The sequence below is a fragment of the Macaca fascicularis genome, chromosome 14 (assembly GCF_037993035.2).
Source record: "Macaca fascicularis isolate 582-1 chromosome 14, T2T-MFA8v1.1".
Lineage (NCBI taxonomy): Eukaryota > Metazoa > Chordata > Mammalia > Primates > Cercopithecidae > Macaca > Macaca fascicularis.
This window is the reverse complement of record NC_088388.1, coordinates 7,456,681-7,476,784: the sequence shown is the minus strand read 5'-3', so window position 1 is coordinate 7,476,784 and position 20,104 is coordinate 7,456,681. Positions and strand designations below refer to the sequence as shown.

Here is a 20,104-nt window from a genome sequence, read left to right as displayed (position 1 = left end):
ATGTTCATTGGGAGGATTAAATATGAGAATGCATGTGAACTGGTCTGTATTAGGGATGTAATACATGCTACAAATTAATAATCATCAACATCAAATAAGGTCTGACCGCCAGGGTGAGATCAGATTTTGGAAGGTCAGAAAGCCCAATAAAGAAATGTAGAAACAATGATTTGGGGGTGATCAGCATAGAAGTGACAGCCAAAGCCATGAGAAAGAGCTTGGCCTCAGCAAGGTGGGGAGGGCTGCTGCCCACAAGCCCAGCTCTGGCCACCAGCGTGCTCCCTCCCCACCAGAACCACGGGTGCCTGGGCTGCCCAAGCCCTGGAAAGCTCAGCCCAGGGCGTCACCACTCGCCCGTTTTCCTGAGAAGAGCACAGGAGCAGAGGTGGAACAGCAGAAATGTGAGGAGGAGAAACTGAGGCAGGAATGAAATGGAAGGGATGGTCTTAAGAGGGGCAAACAAATACTGCTAGTATGTCACAGCATAGGAGCCCAAAAGAGAAGTTTCAGGCAGAGGTGGTACCACGAACTCTCAAAGTTGTGGGGAAGGGCAGCACCAAGCAGACGATGACCAGGTGAGAGGCTGACACGGAAACAACGGAAGATGAAGCAGGAAGTTTAAGGGAACAATATGCAGCCCCCACAAAAAGTATGCACTCATTCATTCAATCACTTCTGAATGAGCCTTTACAACATGCCAGGTACTGTCGGTCATCAGAGAGAAAGTTGCACAAGAGAGAACAGTTCCCTGTCCTCATGAAACTGACATTTCATGCCAGCCAGGAAACCGAGCACACAAACAAGACCATTCCAGATCCATCCTGATTGGTAAGTACTGTCTTCCGGCCTCAGACCCCCTCCTGATGGCAGGTCTCCCTCGGTGTCACAGAGAAAGGTACCACCTGACAGAGAACAAAGCCACAGAGCTCAACCCCTCCATCCCTGGCCTAGAACTCCCGGGGATGGAATGAGGGGAAAGGCACATTCTTAACAATTGCTAGTCCCGGCCGGGCGCGGTGGCTCAAGCCTGTAATCCCAGCACTTTGGGAGGCCGAGACGGGCGGATCACAAGGTCAGGAGATCGAGACCATCCTGGTTAACACGGTGAAACCCCGTCTTTACTAAAAAATACAAAAAACTAGCCGGGCGAGGTGGCGGGCCCCTGTAGTCCCAGCTACTCGGGAGGCTGAGGCAGGAGAATGGCGTAAACCTGGGAGGCGGAGCTTGCAGTGAGCTGAGATCCGGCCACTGCACTCCAGCCTGGGCCACAGAGCGAGACTCCGTCTCAAAAAAACAACAACAACAACAACAACAATTGCTAGTCCCAAGCAGTTTGGGACTAAGCAGAGGGAAACATAGCTGAAGCATACATAGATGTCCACGTCACCTCTATCCCCCCAGCCTTTCCTCCCACAAGCATGTGCATGTATACACACATGCACACTGGCTCTCTCCCCTCTCCTTGGATTGTTATCCCATGACCTGGCAGGGAGCCTGGCCTGTTTGCAGTTAAAGAACCAGAGGCCATTTGGAACCTGATCAGTTTCTCCTCCTCCTGAACTGAGGAAAAGGTTTTCTTCAAAATGGGAGATGTTCCCTCCCCTTAAATGTGAGCAGTGAGTCCTACTCAAACGCCAGAGGTCTGGTCTCCCAAAATACAGGTAGTAACATGTTTTTCCTTTGCTGCTGTCTAGGAGCCCTCACATGTTGAACAGAGCATGACCTCACCCCTCCAATTTCCCAGATTCCTAAAGGAAAGCTGAGCCTTTCTGTTCTGTAACTCCAGGGCATTTTGTGAAGGACTGAGCTGGCTGGGGAACTGGAGCATAGCACATGAGGGGCCGGCCGGTGCTAAACTAAGAGCAGGGCCTCCCCATGACCACTGGCAGCCACGCCATTTACACAGGGAACCATGTGGCCTTTCCCCCAACTGTCACCATCATGCAAGGGCATTCTGGCCCAGAGCTCTCGGATCCATGGCCAAGGTCTTCTGTCCATGGTCTCAGGCAGAATCTGTTCTCACCAGGAACGGTGGCTCACGCCTGTAATCCCAGCACTTTGGGAGGCCGAGGCGGGCAGATCACCTGAGGTCAGGAGTTCAAGACCATCCTGGCCAGCATGGTGAAACCCTATCTCTACTAAAAATACAAAATTAGCCAGGTGTGGTGGCGCACACCTGTAATCCCAGCTACTCGAGAGGCTAAGGCAGAAGAATCGCTTGAACCCAGGAGGCAGGGGTTGCAGTGAGTTGAGATCCTACCACTGCACTCCAGCCTGGGTGACAGAGCAAGACTAAAAAACAAACAAACAAACAAACAAACAACAACAACAAAATCTGTTCTTAGGTGAAGTAGGGTTTGCCTACCTCCTGCCCCCCCAGCTTGCCCATGCCTGACCAGAATGGTCCCCAGAGCCCTTGATAAACGATCTGGACCCCTCCCTTGGATTCCTGTTCTCTAAGGACTGTTGCCATCCTTCTACCCTCTGCTCTTCCCAGAGCTAGAAGGCTGCCAAGTTCCAGAGGGAAGAGCAACAATGGCCAGGATGTGTGGGCACCCCTACCCAGGACAGAGTGCCTAGAGGCCTCTGAAAGTCGGTCCTCTTACCATGGCAGTTGGTCTGCAGAGTTCCAGGGAGGCCACAAGTCTGGAACACTCAAGTCTGGGCCCGAGGCCTGCTGCCTGTTTATAATTGATGTTCTAGGTTAATCCCCTGTCAATGACTTTCCAGAACTGTCCCCTCGTTTACCGCTCCCAGGAGAGAGAGGCTGCTTGGGAGCCAATCTCTGGCTTAGGGGTGGGCCTTGAGTAGACTGAGGAAAGGATAAAAAAACAAACACCAGGTCAGGGGTGAGCTGGAAGAGCGGCGGTCAAAAGCCACTGCTCACAAGTTCTGGTGGAAAGATGAAAGGGCAGTGGTGTTTGAGTTTCACAAAGAAGGGAGGGCCAGGGCCAGGGCTGGGAAAGCCAGCCAGGAGAGAGATACGGCATCTGGCCTAAGGAAAGGAGCAGAAGATTCAATGGGGAGAAGAAAAAAGAAGGAGTCTAATGTCTTCCTCCTTCCTGCCAAGACCTCACTATACCTTGGGTTGTCTACCTGGGAACTGGTGACATCATGGGCCTGTCTCCCCACAGGGCCAGAAGACTGGATCCCTCACCAAGGCACATGTTACCTGGTGATTAGTGTGAGCTGGTGGCCCAGTACGATTTATCAGCAAGCAGATGTTCACATGCGTGAACATACTACGAAACCACCCAGCTCAGGTCATTTAACAGTGTTATCCTAAAGGCCACTCCAGTCAGAAGCCAGAGCAGAGTTCCCATCTACTGGGCACCACCCCACCATCGCAAGAAAGCAAAACACCAGGCTGGGCTCTGACGAGCTCCTTGGAAGGAGGCACAGTCAATAGCTCACTGTTAGATCTTTTGCCTGGGCTCCTGAACCCGAGGCTAATTGGTCAGAGGTCTTGCATGGTTCGGCATGCTCAGTGTATGACAGGAGACGGCATCTGAAGAGAGCGGGTGGGCTGAGCCTGCTACGGGAATGTAAGTGCACCCTGATCCAAGCCAGGCAGAGAGGTCTGAACACCCCGATGTCCCCAAGAACATGCGTTAACTGAAAAGTCAGGATGGAGGGATCCTGCACATTCCTTCAGGTCCAGGATCCTGACCAGCACCAACACCTCTGTTTCTGCCTCTTCTCCAGATGACAACAAGATGTTGTCATCTTGTTGTTTTTTCTCAAGATGACAACAAGCAGCTTTCTGCTTCCCTTCCAGCCCCCAAAGGAAGGGGGCAGCTACCCGGAAAGTGAGCCCGGAATGACACTCAAACCAGGGGCCCTGCCTGGGAATAAAGAGTAGAGGATCAGCTGGAACGGCAAAGTGGGAAATGGTGGAAAGTCCCCATGTCCAGTGCCACAGCTGCTAGTTGTGACAATTCTTGTCCTTATCCTAGCACCAGGATAGGCACTGGGTGCCTCTTCCCCAGCTGGAGGCAAAGAGGTGCCACCAACTCCCACACTCGCCTTGAGATTTGCCATCTAGCTGGTGAGCTGCTGGGGGCGGGGGGCGGAGCTGGAGGAAGTATCTGCATGGAGCCTGCACCCGGCCTAAGCCTCATCCAGGAGTGCCATTCCCAGTGACTTGCCCAGCGTCATACTGGTCATGGGCCCCGGCCATCTCCACTCGTGCTTCATTCCTCAGCACACAGAGGTCATGCAGGACGTGATCTTCGGAACAGGCGTCCCTGCCGCTCCCCACAGAGGAGAAGCTGCCTGAGAGTTGGGTCACAGCTTACTCAGCTCTACCTGCAGTGAGCATTTCACAGGCTACTACTGGATTGGACCAAAAATGTAATCACCGCCACATGTCCTATTCGGTTCAGTGCAGCCTGCCTGGGTCTCCACCAGCACTGGGGAGCCAGAGCTGACAAGACACAGTCCCTGCCCTCCAGGAGCTCACATCAGGGAAGGCACTAGACACACAAACAAAGAAGAGAAACCAAGTATGGTGGGGGCCAAAGGAAGCAAGCGCTGGCACTGAACTAGTGGTGGGAGGAGGGGACTCAGGTATTAGGAAACCGTGGGAGTTGAGACTCACAGACAAGGTGAATGACAGAGGACTGGCCGGAAGGGAAAAGGGAAGAGAGTGGTGTGGCCAGGACACTGGCCATTGTGTGGTCACAAACCATGCAGTTTGGCATGGCTGGAACATGGGGTATGAGCAGAAGGGGACGCAGGGGCCTGAGCACTCACTGCAGCGGAGCAACACAGCATGATCCATGCTGTCTTCAATTTACACAGAAAGCCCGGTGTCGAAAAATTCAACAATTAACCTTCTATGCAATTGTAAAATACGCTGCAACCAACAATTACTACGACTTTGTAAGGGTTTCTTCATCTGAGAAAAACACAAGCCGGGGGAGTAAGTGTCTGGCTTAGTTAAACGGTAGCAAGGTTATGCGCTGCTGCCCTGGCAAATGAGTCGCTCACATGCTCAACAGCACTGTTAGTCCTGGGTGACAAACAGAAGCAGGCTTCCAGCTGGAGGTTCCAGGTGGAGAACACGCTGGTCTGTGCTCAGCTCTGGGTAGTGCTTGCATCTGTCCCGTCCTTGTCTTGGCTCATGGTGCATCCTGCAGAAAGCTCCTTGTGCCATCAGGGCAGCTGGATGGACCCTTCTAACAGCCTTGGTCCCCCATTCTCCTCGGCCACCCCAAATCTAGCCACACATGCACTGACGTCGTATGACTTCTATGGAGCAAAGCAAGCAAGTAGAGTTTCTTTCATTTATTCAGAAAGCCTGTAAGGACTGTCCACCAAGTAACAGAAAAGAGGCTAGGTGCTATGGGGAAGCAGAGAGGGTGATGGACCCACACTTTAAGAACTCACCATGCGGCCGGTGGAGGCAAGATCTGCATGTGGCAAATTAGCATCCACCCCCAGAGTTAACTGCCAAAGAATAAGGCTGCAGGGCAGGGGATCACAGGGGCTAAGGTTTCCAGGCCTCTACTGTCCATGACCCCTAGAAAGATGCAACAAACCGGCCAGGCGCAGTGGCTCACGCCTGTAATCCCAGCACTTTGGGAGGCCGAGGCGGGCGGATCACGAGGTCAGGAGATCGAGACCATCCTGGCTAACTCGGTGAAACCCTGTCTTTACTAAAAATACAAAGCCAGGCGAGGTGGCAGGCGCCTGTAGTCCCAGCTACTCAGGAGGCTGAGGCAGGAGAATGGCGTGAACCCGGGAGGCGGAGCTTGCAGTGAGCCAAGATCGCGCCAGTGCACTCCAGCCTGGGCAACAGAGCAAGACTCTGTCTCAAAACAAACAAACAAACAAACAAAATGCAAAAAACTAACTACTTTGTGATATCGGCTCCAGGCCAGAGAGCAAAGGCTCTGGACTGATCCAACCCAACCCTGGTGTTGACAGTCTTACAGTGCCGCAGAATGCCCGGTGTCCTTCCTCCTCCACACAAGTCACATAAACCCACTGTTCTCCTCTCCCAGCACTGCAGTTTGAGCTCTGGGAACTGTGTTTAACTGCAACTCCAACACTTAAGTCACTCTTCAACTTGGGAATTTACGTCACCTTCTGAACTTTAGTTTCCTGATCTATAAAATGCAGAATGATCTGAGTCATCTTGTGGAGCTGCTATGAGAACCCAATGAGGTAACGTAGTTTTGAAATACCTAAGAGAGTCTAGCACAGTAGAGATGTCCCAAAAAATGACCCCAATGGTCAGCCCTTGTGATAATAGCCTTAGTCCTTCTCTCTTCCATCATGCCCTAGGGCCTCAATATAAGACAGGAAGAGACCTAGACACAAGCCCAGGGAGGCTAAGAACAGAATGTCAGTCCCTTGTAGGATGGTGACTAGAAGGAGCTGCGAGCTGTGAATCAGACAGTCATGGCCCTATCTCTGCTACTGTTACCAGTGCTGTGCCAAGAGGCAAGTCATCCCGCCATCCTGGGATTCAGTTTCCTCCCCCACTAGACAGGGATAATAATTACCAGCCTCCTTCACAGGAGCAGCTTGGACAAAAAAAAGAAAAAATCATAACACAGGTGCAATGGCAGATGCCTGTGGTCCCAGCTACTCTGGACGCTAAGGCAGGAGTTCGAGGCTGTAGTGAGTTATGATCACACTTGTAAACAGTCACCGTACTACAGCCTGGGCAACACAGCCAGAGCTTGTCTCTCTCTTTTTTTTTTTTTTTGAGATGGAGTTTCACTCTTGTTGCCCAGGCTGGAGTACAATGGCACGATCTCGGCTCACTGCAACCTTCACTTCCTGGGTTCAAGACATTCTCCTGCCTCAGTTTCCCAAGTAGCTAGAATTATAGGCATCCACCACAATGCCTAGCTAATTTTTTGTATTTTTAGTGGAGACAGGGTTTCACCATGTTGGCCAGGCTGGTCTCGAACTCCTGACCTCAAGTGATCTACCCACCTCGGCCTCCCAGAGTGCTGAGATTACAGGCGTGAGCCACCATGCCCGGCCCAGAGCTTCTCTCTTTAAAAAAAATAACAATAAATAAGACACATCCCTGTCTTCAGTCTAGTTAAGAAGGAAGGCATAAAGAGGAAGAGATTAAACAACATAAAGTTAAATTAATAGAAGGACAAGCATTGAAAAGAATACAAACTCAGGAATAAATTTAATGAAAGAAATGCAAACCTTAGGCCGGGCACATGCCTGTAATCCCAGCTACTTGGGAGGCTGAGGCATGAGAATCACTTGAACCTGGGAGGCGGAGGTTGTGGTGAGCCAAGATCATGCCACTGCACTCCAGCCTGGGCAATACAGTGAGACTCCATCAAAAAAAAAAAAAAAAAAACAAAAACAAAGAAGAGAAGAGGAAGAGAAAAGAAGAGAAGAGAAGAGCAAACCTTATACACTGAAAACTGTAAAAGACCCTCAAAAGAAACTAGAAACCGAAAGGAAAGGAAAGATACCACATGTTCACGGGTCACAGACTGCATGTTGCTAAGATGGGAATACTCCCCACACTGACCTACAATCCCCATCGCAGTCCTAGATGTCCCAACAGTTTTGCCCACCACTGCCTTTGCACCATTGGTGCCAATGTCAACACACAGGAAAAGGCAAAGAACCTCTTGGTATTATTATGGAAATCCTTTTGACTCACAGACCCCCCTGGAATGGTCTTGAGGAGCTGCAGGGGCCTGGGGACCTCACTTTGAGAACCACCAGTCTAGGAAGACACTCCCTGCTGGCCTGGGAGAAGGTAATACCAATTTTGGAATAAAACAAACAACCTTTTTCACCTTGGGACACAAGAAGAGGCAGGGAGGTAAGCGGCGTGATTCCTGCACTGAGTAGGTGGGAGGGCTGACCTCAGCGCTGAGTGACTGACAGCCGTAAAAGGTAGAGTTCAGCTGAGCAGCCACTTCCTGTGGGAACTTCCAAATCTAACAACCTGCTCTCCGCTGGTTTCCTCTCCACCCTTTCCATTCCTTTGACCTCAACACAAAATAGGCAGCTTTGATTCATGGGATCCTTTTCCTGCTTCCCTACTAGAGTGGGCCAAGAGGGAATGGGGATGGTTGAGGAAGGAGGGCAAGAAGCAGGAAGGGAAGAGGACGGCAAATACTATCAGCTCCTGCCTCTGTCCAGCTGCCCCCAGCCTCAGTTCACCCTGGGGTGGGGAGGGGTCTCCCAGCAATTCCCACCACACTCCCTTCCTGCCAATTAGCCCCCTAGTTCAGTATTAACGAAGGGCTTCCTCCTGCCACAGCTGAGGTCACTGGGTAGGGAAGGCTCCTTCTCTCATCACCGCAGTTGTAAGCCCCCACCCAGCAACCCACACAAGACCCCAGGTTGGCTCAAAGCCCAGTCCTCACAGGATATTCAGTAAAACAACGTGCAATCCGGGTGGGAACGAATTTCTCATTGGAGAGGAGAATGTTAGAACCGCAGCAGCAGTAGTAAAGCCGCTTGGCCTGTGGCACCAAAGGCAGAAAACAAAGTGACATTCAGGCCCCAGGGACACACAATAGGCCCTTATGCTCTTTTCTGGTTCGGGCCCAGAGCTGCTAAGCTGAGCTAGAGGGCCCAATGGGTGGCCCCTGGGCAGGGTTGACTCTAGGATGCATGGGGCCCCAGACAAATACATTTTGGGGACCCATCTATATAAAAACTTGAGTCACTCAAAATTAGTGCATCGGCACCATTCTGGCAGCCCAATCTCACGATTCCCACTAAAGAAATACTTCAGGCTGGGCACAGTGGCTCACACTTGTAATCCCAGCACTTTGGGAGGCCAAGGTGGGTGGAACACGAGGTCAGGAGTTTGAGACCAGCCTGACCAACATCTCTACTAAAAAAAAATACAAAAATTAGCCGGGCGGGCCTGTAATCCCACATACTCGGGAGGCTGAGGCAGGAGAATCTCTTGAATCCGGGAGGCGGAGGTTGCAGTGAGCCGAGGTCGCGCCGCTGCACTTCAGCCTGGGCAACAAGAGAAACTCCGTCGGGAAGGGAAGGGAGGGGAGGGGAGGGGAGGGGAGGGGAGGGGAGGGGAGGGGCTGCAGCCATCTCCTGGAACTGGGCCCCAGGACAACTCCACAGAACAGGTGTTGTCCCTGTGCAAGGTAGAGGGATGGAGAGTACCCCAAAGGATCCCAGGGTGGGTTTGCAACACCCGGTCAGAATGGTACTGGGGGGCCCAGCAGGCCCCAGGCACTGGAGGAGGACCTGGAAAATTTGGAGGAAGGTACCCCTCAGGTGTAGAGTCTGAACAGGGGCCACATGTGCCCAGGCCTAAAGCTGGTACTGACCTGAGGACACACAGCCACAAAGATGGGTTTGAAGGATTAAGAACATTGCCCTCAAAAAAGAAATCTAGGAACTGAAAGCCAAGGTACGTCTCACTTCCGCCTCTCTGGGGTTATCAAGCTACCTGGGCAATCCAGACACTTCGGTCAGTCAGAAGGTCTTTCTCTTTCTCCCTACTGGATAAAACAGGGTGGTCTGTTTTGATTTTTACACCATATTCCTGCCCAATCTCTCTCTGTAAGGTCAACAGGTAAGAAGCCAGGAAAAAAGAAAGCTTTGCAGCTGGGTGTGGTGGCTCACGTCTGTAATCCCAGCACTTTTGGGAGGCCGAGGGGGGCAGATCACCTGAGGTCAGGAGTTCATGACCAGTCTGGCCAATATGGTGAAACCCCGTCTCTACTAAAAATACAAAAATTACCTGGGCGTGGTGGTGGGTACCTGTAATGCCAGCTACTAGGGATGCTGAGGCAGGAGAATCGCTTGAACCTGGGAGGCGGAGTTTGCAGTGAGCCGAGATGGCGCCATTGCACTCCAGCCCAGGCAACAAGGGTGAAACTCTGTCTCAAAAAAAAAAAAAGACAGACAGACTTTGCTGGGATCCCTTTGAGGGAAAGACTGAGTCTGGCCCATAGTAAATGCTCAAAAAATATGAGTAAAGAACACAGATAATCTACAAAATGATAATTCACTGCCAGGCAAGGAGGCATTTAATTCAACTCCAAACAGGCCCTGTCCCCTCGAGGCATTTCTGCCATTGCCTCCAATTACACTACCAGGGACTGTTTAGTAGTAGTGCCAGGCAGGTTGTGGTGGCTCACACCTGTAATCCTAGCACTCAGGGAGGCCAAAGTGGGAGGATGGCTTGAGTCCAGGAGTTCAAGACCAGCCTGGGCAACACAGCGAGACGCCACGTCTAGAAAAAATAAAAAATTAGCCGGGTGTGGTGGTGCGTGCCTATGATCCCAGCTACTCCAGGGGCTGAGGTGGGAAAGTCACTTGAGCCTGGGGGAGTTCGAAGCTGCAGTGAGCTATGATGGTGCCACTGCACTCCAGCCTGGGTGACAGAGCAAGACCCTGTCTCAAAAAAAAAAAACAAACCCTAGTGTCAGCAGGGTCCTAGGGTGCGCCAATGGGGAGGGCTCACAAGGTAAACAGACAGCTCCAGCAACCAGGCTCCAGCCAGGGAGGCAGGGAGGGTGCTGCTGCCATAAGCTCCTCCCGCCCTCCACTCCATTTCAGAGAGAGAGCATGGTGGATCTCTGAAACCTGCCTAAGGTTCCCCATGTTCTGCCAAGCTCCATAGCCAGGCGCTGCCTGCTGCGGGCGGCAGATAACCACAGTAGGAGGCCGGCTTCCCCTGATGGGCCAGCAGGGTTAGGGCGCTCACATTACCCACTGCCTGTGCAGCAGTGATCACAGCTGCAATCAAACAGGGAATGGCCTTCTGCCAGTCCCCCCTGATGACAGGAGATGGCTGGGGCCTTCTCCCTGCTGTGTCTCCAGCATGGAGCACGCGGCCTAGAACACAGTCCTGCTCGGTAAACAGTTATAGAGCAAAGGCAAGTCTCCCTAAACCACACGGCAGCCCCCGGAGCTGAGGGCCAGCTGCGGACCACTCCGTGCCTGTGATCCTGCACGTAGCAAGGGCTCCAGCGGTGATTCTGCTCCCTCCATGGAGGGCTGTACCAGGGCCCTGCCCTCAGGGGGAGCTACCAGGGGAGGGACGACAGGCCTCAGAGGTGGCATGCCAGGTTCAGAGACTTCCTCGATTTATCCTAAAGTCTCACGCTAACATAACAGAGAAGGCAGTCAGGCAAAAAATCCTGGCCCTGACAAGCACACACTGTTGGGGGAAGCCTGGTCCCAATCCTCTGAGGCCCCAGATTTGGTTCTGTCTCCCTTCTTTCTTCGTCCTTTACAGGCAACAGCCACTGCCTCTTTCAGCACTTTGAGATCAGTACTAACTACCCCTCCCATAGTCTCAGTCTTTCCTACAACGCTCTTTACAGCCTCTGCTCCCTCTGCTTTGGTCCTTCCTCCTCCTTACCCTCCAAAACAAACACACCAACTGCGTTTCTTTCAGCCACTGCTTCTGCTGGAACTCACCTATTGCCCGAGGGGCTCAGAGGAACAAATGCCCTCTGTGCAGGGCCACGTGTCTTCCCCAGCTCTCACTCACCACACTTGGCCCAGCCCCTGTGGTCTTCCCCTTAGCGTAGGTCAGGTCAGGCCCACAGCTGTAGACAGCACACCTGTCCTGCTCGTTGCCAAGCAGTTTTACTATTATTATTATTTTGTAGAGATGAGTTCTTACTGTGTTGCCAGGCGGGTCTTCACCTCCTGGGTACAGGTAATCCTCCAACTTTGGCCCCCCACAGTGCTGGGATTACAGGCATGAACCACCATGCCTGACCTGCCAAGCAGTTTTGTATGTGCAGTTCGTACTCTGAACAGGGTTAAGGAGGACCTCACCGTCTAAGCAGAGCACTGGGCTTACAGGCAGCAAGTTACTCACTTCAATTTCTGGGGGCCCTGAGTTCTTAGGAGCTGCCAGTCCTGAGACCACGGCTTAGTAACCTTGGTCTCCCCAAAGGCTAACAGAGCAGTGATCCATGAAGGTACTGGGTAAATATAGGGAACCAATAAACCTGGAAGGGAGAAAAGCATGACACTGCAGAAAGTACACAAAATTTGGGAGCAGAAAGGCCAGGCGCGGTGGCTCACGCCTGTAATCCCAGCACTTCGGGAGGACGAAGCAAAAAAAGATTTGGGAGCAGAAAACCTAGATTCCAGCCCTAGTTCATCATGACCCTGAGCAAATCATCTACAAACCAAGAGCCCTCACCCCACGCAGAAATGTTTTTGTTTTGCTCTTTTGAGACAGAGTCTTGCTCTCTCACCCAGGCTGGAGTGAGTGGTACAATCTCAGCTCACTGCAAGCTCTGCCTCACAGGTTCAAGGGATTCTCCTGCCTCAGCCTCCTGAATAGCTGGGATTACAGGGGTGTGCCATCACACCTGGCTAATTTTTGTATTTTTAGTAGAGATGGGGTTTCATCGTGTTGGTGAGGCTGGTCTCGAACTCTTGGCCTCCCAAAGTGATCCATCTGCCTTGGCCTCCCAAAGTGCTGGGGGCCCAAAGTGTGAGCCACTGCACCTGGTCCCCACTTAGAAATGTATATTAAAGCACTCTACTTATCAGAAGGGTCTATGCAAATTGGCGTAGGTTTCCAGAGATCACCCTTCACCTTTTCCTACCTAGGATGGAGTTCAAGAGCATAAAGAATTGACAAGCTAAGAGGTCTGAAATTCAAGAACTAAGCTCCAAGGAAAACTAAAACCAAGCCAGGAGGACTGATGCTATTCTGTAGGCTGCGTTTGTTGCTTTGGATGCTGTCCTCAAGCTTGTTTTGTGTATGTGTGTTGCCTTAGCTAGATTTAAGCTTTAGAATGGGCCGGGCGCGGTGGCTCACGCCTGTAATCCCAGCACTTTGGGAGGCCGAGGCAGGCAGACCACGAGGTCAGGAGATCGAGACTATCCTGGCTAACATAGTGAAACCCTGTCTCTACTAAAATTACAAAAAATTAGCCAGGTGTGGTGGCGGGTGCCTGTAGTCCCAGCTACTCAGGAGGCTGAGGCAGGAGAATGACGTGAACCCGGGAGGCAGAGTTTGCAGCGAGCTGAGATCGTGCCACTGCACTCTAGCCTGGGCAACAGAGCAAGACTCCGTCTCAAAAAAAAAAAAAAAGCTTCAGAATATCTAACACCTACATGATGCCTGTCCACTGCTCTGGTGGACATGACAGTTACTGACAAGAGGAAAGGGTCTGGAAAACCCTTGGCATTTTGTATAATAACGGAGAAATTTATTTGATCTGAACTTGGGTTACCTGAGGGTAAGAGGCACCTGAGCCCAGCCTCAGCCTTCTAGGATTATGGCACTCATACCCCAGGGTGAGCTGCAGGGAAAGACGTTGGTGGGCAGCCTAGAGCCTGAGATGGTCCATGAGGACCTCCTGCTGCACGAAGGGGACAAACTGGAAGCTGGTTAGCTTTCCCCTAAGTTAGCACACACCCGATAGAGCACCCACCATCAACTGCAAAATCTTTAGTCAAATGCCCAAGTCCCTTCCCCCACAGCAGCCTGTGAGCCCTCTAGGTGGTGATAGAAACAGCAAATAAAACCCTTTTTCCTCTTCTTAAAGAATTTTGCATTAAAGAAAAATTCATATGCAAGGCAATTAAAATTCCTCTTTCCATTCCCAAGTCCTATAGAAGGGAGGTTCACAAACTATAATGTTTTGAGTCCACTAGAACCAACTCTGCAATTAACATTCTACTTCTAGGCTGGGCGTGCTGGCTCATGCCAATAACACCAGCACTTTGGGAGGCCGAGGTAGGAGGACTGCTTGAGCCCAGGAGTAAGACCAGCCTGGGCAACAGAGTGAGATCTTATGTCAAAAAACATACATAAAATCTACATTTTTTCGTTTTTTTGAAACAGTCTTGCTCTGTTGCCCAGGCTGGAGTGCAGTGGTGTGATCTCGGCTCGCTGCAGCCTCCACCTCCTGGGTTCAAGAGATTCTTGTGCCTCAGCCTCCTGAGCAGCTAGGATCACATAAATGAACGACCAAGCCGAGCTAATTTTTTGTATTTTTGTAGAGACGGGGTTTCACCACGTTGGCCAGGATGGTCTCGAACTCCTGACCTCAAGTCATCTGCCCACCTCAGTCTCCTAAAGTGCTAGGATTACAGATGTGCGCCACCATGCCCAGCCCAACAAAATCTACTTCTGCCATTCTCTTTTTAGGGGTGTGGGTATAGAGATAAGTAGGGAGATAAGGGACAGAAGAATAAATAAAAGGCTTCCTCACCCCCTAAGCCACGCTGAACACGTGTGACCTCCAAATAGCCTTCTCACTCTGGCCTGAAAGCAGAGCCCCGGGCCGGGCGCGGTGGCTCAAGCCTGTAATCCCAGCACTTTGGGAGGCCGAGACGGGCGGATCACGAGGTCAGGAGATCGAGACCATCCTGGCTAACCCGGTGAAACCCCATCTCTACCAAAAAATACAAAAAAAAACTAGCCGGGCGAGGTGGCGGGCGCCTGTAGTCCCAGCTACTCGGGAGGCTGAGGCAGGAGAATGGTGTAAACCCGGGAGGCGGAGCTTGCAGTGAGCTGAGATCCGGCCACTGCACTACAGCCTGGGCGACAAAGCGAGACTCCGTCTCAAAAAAAAAAAAAAGAAAGCAGAGCCCCAGCCCAGTGAAGAAGGCCCAGGAGGAGGGGCAGCAGCATTCAGAACTTCTCCCTGGAAGATTTCATCTACCCAGCAGTTCCTCTACAAGGGCAGCTCAGAGAGGAATTAAAGCAAGTCCTGTTAAGTTTCCAGCACCCATATTAACAAGAGCATTTCTGGAGAGTCCCTGAAGACTCACACAATCCTGGGACTATGGGCCCAGGTGGACTATCTCAAGCTGTCTGGGTTAGGCTCAAAAGGTGAAATGCATGGAAAAAAATTTATATTTTCAAATTCTCTCTTCAGGCCAGGTGCAGTGGCTCATGCCTGTAATCCCAGCACTTTGGGAGGCCAAGGCGGGTGGATCACTTGAGGCCAGGAGTTCCAGACCAGCCTGGCCAACATGATGAAACCCTGTCTCTACTAAAAATACAAAAATTAGCCAGGCGTGGTGGCACATGCCTGTAATCCCAGCTACTCGGGAGGCCGAGGCATGAGAATCACTTGAACCCGGGAGGCAGAAGTTGCAATGAGCCGAGATCGAGCCACTGTACTCCAGCCTGAGCAACAGAGTGAGACTGTCTCAAAAAAAAAAAAAAAAAAAATCCCTTCGCTCACACCCTTAAAGAATATTTTTGCAGAGCCCTGGGTGGGGCCTGTGTCTCTGAGAGCTCTAGGACCTTGACAAGCTGGGAAGAAATGAGAAGCCATTGGCTGGCGAGGAGGGGCAGGGGGACAGGGTGGTGACAACAGTCAAATGGGCTCCAGCCAGAGGCAGTGAATACACCAGAGTTGAAGATCTGTGCTAGGAACAGCAAACAGATAACAAGTGAGGGGAGAGGGATCTAACTCACTGAGAAAAGAATGAGGCCTGGTAGTAAGGGGCTTGGTTCAGGCATCCTCTGCATGAAGTCAGAACTGAAACTTAGGCCTTAGTGTTACAGCTGTTTTTGAATTTGTCTAGCAGGCTTTCAGGTCTTTGCCAGAAAGCCCCATTGAAAACAAAAAAAACCAAAAACCTAAGCCATAATTCTTGGAGAAGAGGCACAGAGATGCTGTATCACTCAAGAGGAATGCCTGGGTTTAGAAAACGGGCATCAGGTCAAAGGCACATCAGTGACCCAAACTTCTGCAAATGGCTTGCTAATAGCAGTTACAGCCTTGAAATGTAGGTTACCATGGTGCCTCGCACTAAACGGTTGTTGAATGAATAAATGAATGAATGGACTCAGAATGAGGCTGGCTCATTCTGGTAATCAAACACAGAGAGGAGGCTGTGTAAGTAATGAGGGAGGACCCAGAGTATACCACGCCTCTTGCTGGGGCACAGAGGAGGGGAGGAGGGGAAAGACGAGAGAGATGGTGTTCTCAGACTCCACAGGCCAACACGATGAATCCAGCTGGCTCAGAAGACACCCTGCAGAAAGGTGCCAGGCTACTCGTCGGCAGGGAACTTCTGATGAGTGTTCACCCAGCACCCCTGTCACCCTCCTATGGGCAACAGAAATCTCTCTCTTCTTTTTCCTGCCACAAGCCCCTGCCTAACAGCTGAAACTCTTAGGAAAGCCTTAAATTTAAATTCAGCTTTGGAAAGAAGCCCCAGATCTCAGATGATAATAAAGTAGGGACAAGTGGAGGGGGACAGGAAAATGGACATGGACCTAACACTGAAGAAAGTGGGAGCCCCGGGAAGGCCTGTACCCTGGGGACCTGTTTGGAGCATCAGAAAGGACAGAAAGCCAACCTAGAAGCAACAGCTTCCCAGCAACCCTAAGAATCGCAAGGTCATTTCTTTGTCTTCGCCACACCCTCCTCCAAGCAGCATCCCTGCCTTGGCTCCTTCCTTCTGTGGGGTATCAGAACTCCAACCTCCACAGGGAACAGAGCTGGGCCTGGATGCAAATGTAACATGTTCAGGACATAGAAATACGGGCATGAGGCCAGGCGTGGTGGCTCATGCCTATAATCCCAACACTTTGGGAGGCCGAGGCAGCTGGATCACCTGAGGTCAGGAGTTTGAGACCAGCCTGACCAACAAGGTGAAACCCCATCTCTATTAAAAATACAAAAATCAGCCAGGCGCGGTGACAGGTGCCTGTAGTCTCAGCTACTCAAGAGGCTGAGACAGGAGAATTACTTGAACCCAGGAGGCAGAGTTTACAGTGAGCCGAGACTCCAGCCTGGGTGGCGGAGCGAGACTCCGTCTCAAAAAAAAAAAAAAAAAAAAGAAAAGAAATACAGGCGTGAGACAAGGGCAATGTGGCTGAGGACGAAATGCCTTACTTGGCCCTTGGCTCAGCGGCCACCTGACTGCATCCATTTGTGCGCCGAATCCCTCGGTGTTGTGAGGAAGACAAACCACTTTCACTAGGGCAACGCAGGCCATGGAAACAACCCCACTAAAAACCCAGCTGCGTGCTAAAAACACTTCTCCTTGACATTCCTTCAAACCCTTGGGCAGGATTATCTTTCTCTTCACGATAGCCTTAAAGACGCAGTATTTCAGGGAGGAAATACAAGGAAAAAGAGAACAGAGGCCAAGGATAATTTTGTAAAACAGATGAAAACCAAGATGTCTAAGCAAAGAACCCTGCTTCCTCCCAGACCCCAGGCGTCGCGTCAGATGCTGCTGGGGTAGGAAAAATAAAAGGAAGCCAAAGACTCTGCAAAGGACACAAGCACAGAAATGACAAAGCAAAAACCCAGAGCCATTCAGGGAAATAAAAGCACAAACACGCGGCCGTCTGGGGCTGGTGGCTTTGTTCTGGTGCAGGGGAAGGCAGGGGCATGGGTGGTGGGGTGGCAGGTAGGAGCCTGGATCTGAGCTCAGCCACTCCTGAGCTAGATGACCCTAGACAAGCAGCTCACCCCTTGGAGCCTCAGTGTCTTCAAGGTAACACCTTTACCTCCAGAGCTGTTGTAGTAAGTAGAGATAATACATGAAGAGGCCCCAGGAGAGCAGAACAAACTTAGTTGCCGTGATTATTCTACCGTTGTATTCTTTTATATAAATTTAGTTCTAGATGAGGAAAAACCAAACAGCAGATCCAAAACCACCCAAGAATCCTAATCTCGTTTTCCCCATACTTTGAAACTGTCCCTGAGAATCCGACTGTCAAGGCTCTACAAAGAGAAAGCTGCCCACCTCTCATATCACTCACGAGGGGTTCTCTCCCTCACCCCATCTTCCTCGTGACAATTCCCCCGTGCTTGTCAATGAGGTCAGGGGTCCCTTTGTCTCCGTACAGCCCAACCAGCACCTACAATCCCAGAATAGATTTACTGAATAAGTAAAGGGGTTTCGGAGAGTCTTAAATCAGAAAGGAGAGTATGGGGCTGGAAATCTAAACAGAATAATGACAAGAAGGATGAGGAGACAGCTACAGATGTACTTTCATTCAATAAATAACTGCACCATTCTAAGATTAAAACAGTCTTTCAGTCATCAGCATTGGCTGGGAAAAGCAATGAGCCTAGGCCGGGCGCGGTGGCTCAGACCTGTAATCCCAGCACTTTGGGAGGCCGGGGTGGGTGAATCACTTGAGGTCAGGAGTTTGAGACCAGCCTGGCCAACATGGCGAAATCCCATCTCTACTAAAAATACAAAATTAGCTGGACGTGGTGGTGCACGCCTGTAATCCCAGCTACTCGGAAGGCTGAAGCAGGAGAATTGCTTGAACCCAGGAGGTGGAGGTTGCTTGTAGTGAGCTGAGATTGAAAGACCAAGACTCTGTCTTGAAAAAAAAAAAAAAAAAAAGCAATGAGCCTAGCTAGCACTTCCAGAGGTGCATCCACAACTCCATGGGTAAGTACCTGGTCTTCCTCCACTCTTTCATTTCTATCTCTGGCCCAGATCCCTATGTGGCTACCAACAACACAGACACAAGTTGTTTACCATCCACAAAGAAGCCCAGAGCCATAGACAGCTGGAGAAGACAAGGCTTCTGCATCACTGGCAAGGCTCATTAGTTTCACTTCATTTCCTAGGCTTTAACCCTGACTCTGATGAACCGTCTTGTCCAAGCTTGCTGTTAGCTAAAACAAGGGTTTCAGACAGGGAGACAAAGGTATGAGATCATCCTTGTTCCTAGAAAAATGACTTCAAAGAAAAAAGCAAGGCATAGTCAATAACAGTAGCTTCATCAACAGAGAACGGCCCACCACTGCTACCACATCCCATCTTGAGGCGTGCTGAGCAATGACGGCGCAGCAGGGAAAGGTGAACAGACAGTAATGTGGGGTAAGAGGTCAGGCTAGGCACAGCTCCACCGCACGAAAACGGGGAAAGGGAAAAGAGACCCATCAGTTCATTCCTTCCTTACAAAACAGCTATGGAATACACAGAATTTGCGTTTGTTTTTGTTGTTTTTGTTTTTGAGACAGAGTTTCGCTCTGTCGCCCAGGCTGGAGCGCAGTAGTGGCGCGATCTTGGCTCACTGCAACCTCCGCCTCCCAGATGCAAGTGATTCTCCCGCTTCAGTCACCCGAGTAGCTGGGATTACACGTGTGCAGGTGCACTACCACACTCAACTAATTTTTGTATTTTTAGTAGAGATGGGGTTTCACCATGTTGGCCAGGCTGGTCTCAAACTCCTGACCTCAGGTGATCTGCCCACCTTGGCCTCCCAAAGTGCTGGGATTACAGATGTGAGCTACCACGCCCAGCCAATACATAGGGTTTAAAAGGTCACAGAAAAGCACACAGCTTCAAAATGTCAGAAGACCTCAAGGCAAAAAAAAAAAAAAGAAAAAGAAAAAAAGTGGCCAAGCACAGTGGCTCACACCTATAATCCCAGCACTTTGGGAGGCTAGGGCCAGGGGATCACTTGAGGCCAAGAGTTCGAGACAAGCCTGGCCAACATGGCAAAATCATGTCTCTACTAAAATACAAAAATTAGCCAGGTGTGATGGCACACACCTGTAATCCCAGCTTCTTGGGAGGCTGAGACACAAGAATCGCTTGAACCCGGGAGGCAGAGGCTGCAGTGAGCTGAGATTGCACCACTGTGCTCCAGCCTGGGTGACAAAGCAAGACTCTGTCTCAAAAAAAAAAAAAAAAAAAAAAAAAAAGAAAAGAAAAAAAAAGAAAGTAAAGAAAGGAAAAGTTGAGCCAGGCATGGTGGCTCACAACTGTAATCCCAATGCTTTGTGTGGCTAAGATAGCAGGATCACTTGAAGCCAGGAGATCAAGACCAGCCTGGGTAGCATAGCAAGACTCCATCTCTACCAAAAATAAAAAATTAGCTGGGCATGATAGTGCACACCTCAATTTAAAAAAAAGGACAAAAGTTAGAAATCAAGGATGCTGACTTAGCAGAACAAATGGCACACTATTCTTCCTTCTTTTTTTTTTGGCACCATCTCAGCTCATTGTAATCTCCTCTTTCCAGATTCAAGTGATATTCCTACCTCAGCCTCCTGAGTAGCTGAGACTACTGGTGCACACCACAATGCCTGGCTAATTTTTCATAGAGACAAAAAATTAGCATGTGTCAGGGTTTCACCATGTTGCCCAGGCTGGACTTGAACTCCTCAGCTCAAGCAATCCACCCGTCTTGGTCTCCCAA

General features: G+C 50.7%; 1 protein-coding gene and 1 non-coding gene across 24 annotated transcripts in view; one reads left to right on the top strand and one right to left on the bottom strand.

The window, feature by feature from the left end:
* PC (pyruvate carboxylase) overlaps positions 1-20,104 on the bottom strand; it is a 109,828-nt gene that overhangs the window by 59,162 nt on the left and 30,562 nt on the right. For 2 of the 23 annotated variants that reach the window (XM_045372185.2, XM_005577111.4), the window contains exon 1: positions 2,607-2,663. The exons of the other annotated variants lie outside the window; for them this stretch is intronic. Coding sequence is in view for 1 of the 2 variants with exons in the window: in XM_005577111.4 (XP_005577168.1) it covers positions 2,607-2,609 (3 nt within the window). In the remaining variant the exon portion in view is untranslated. Of the gene's footprint in view, positions 1-2,606; positions 2,664-20,104 lie in introns of those variants that run through there. 23 annotated transcript variants of the gene reach the window in all.
* LOC123568905 (U7 small nuclear RNA) lies at positions 15,471-15,532 on the top strand. Its single transcript, XR_006692459.1, has one exon. It is a non-coding gene; the product is annotated as a U7 small nuclear RNA (small nuclear RNA).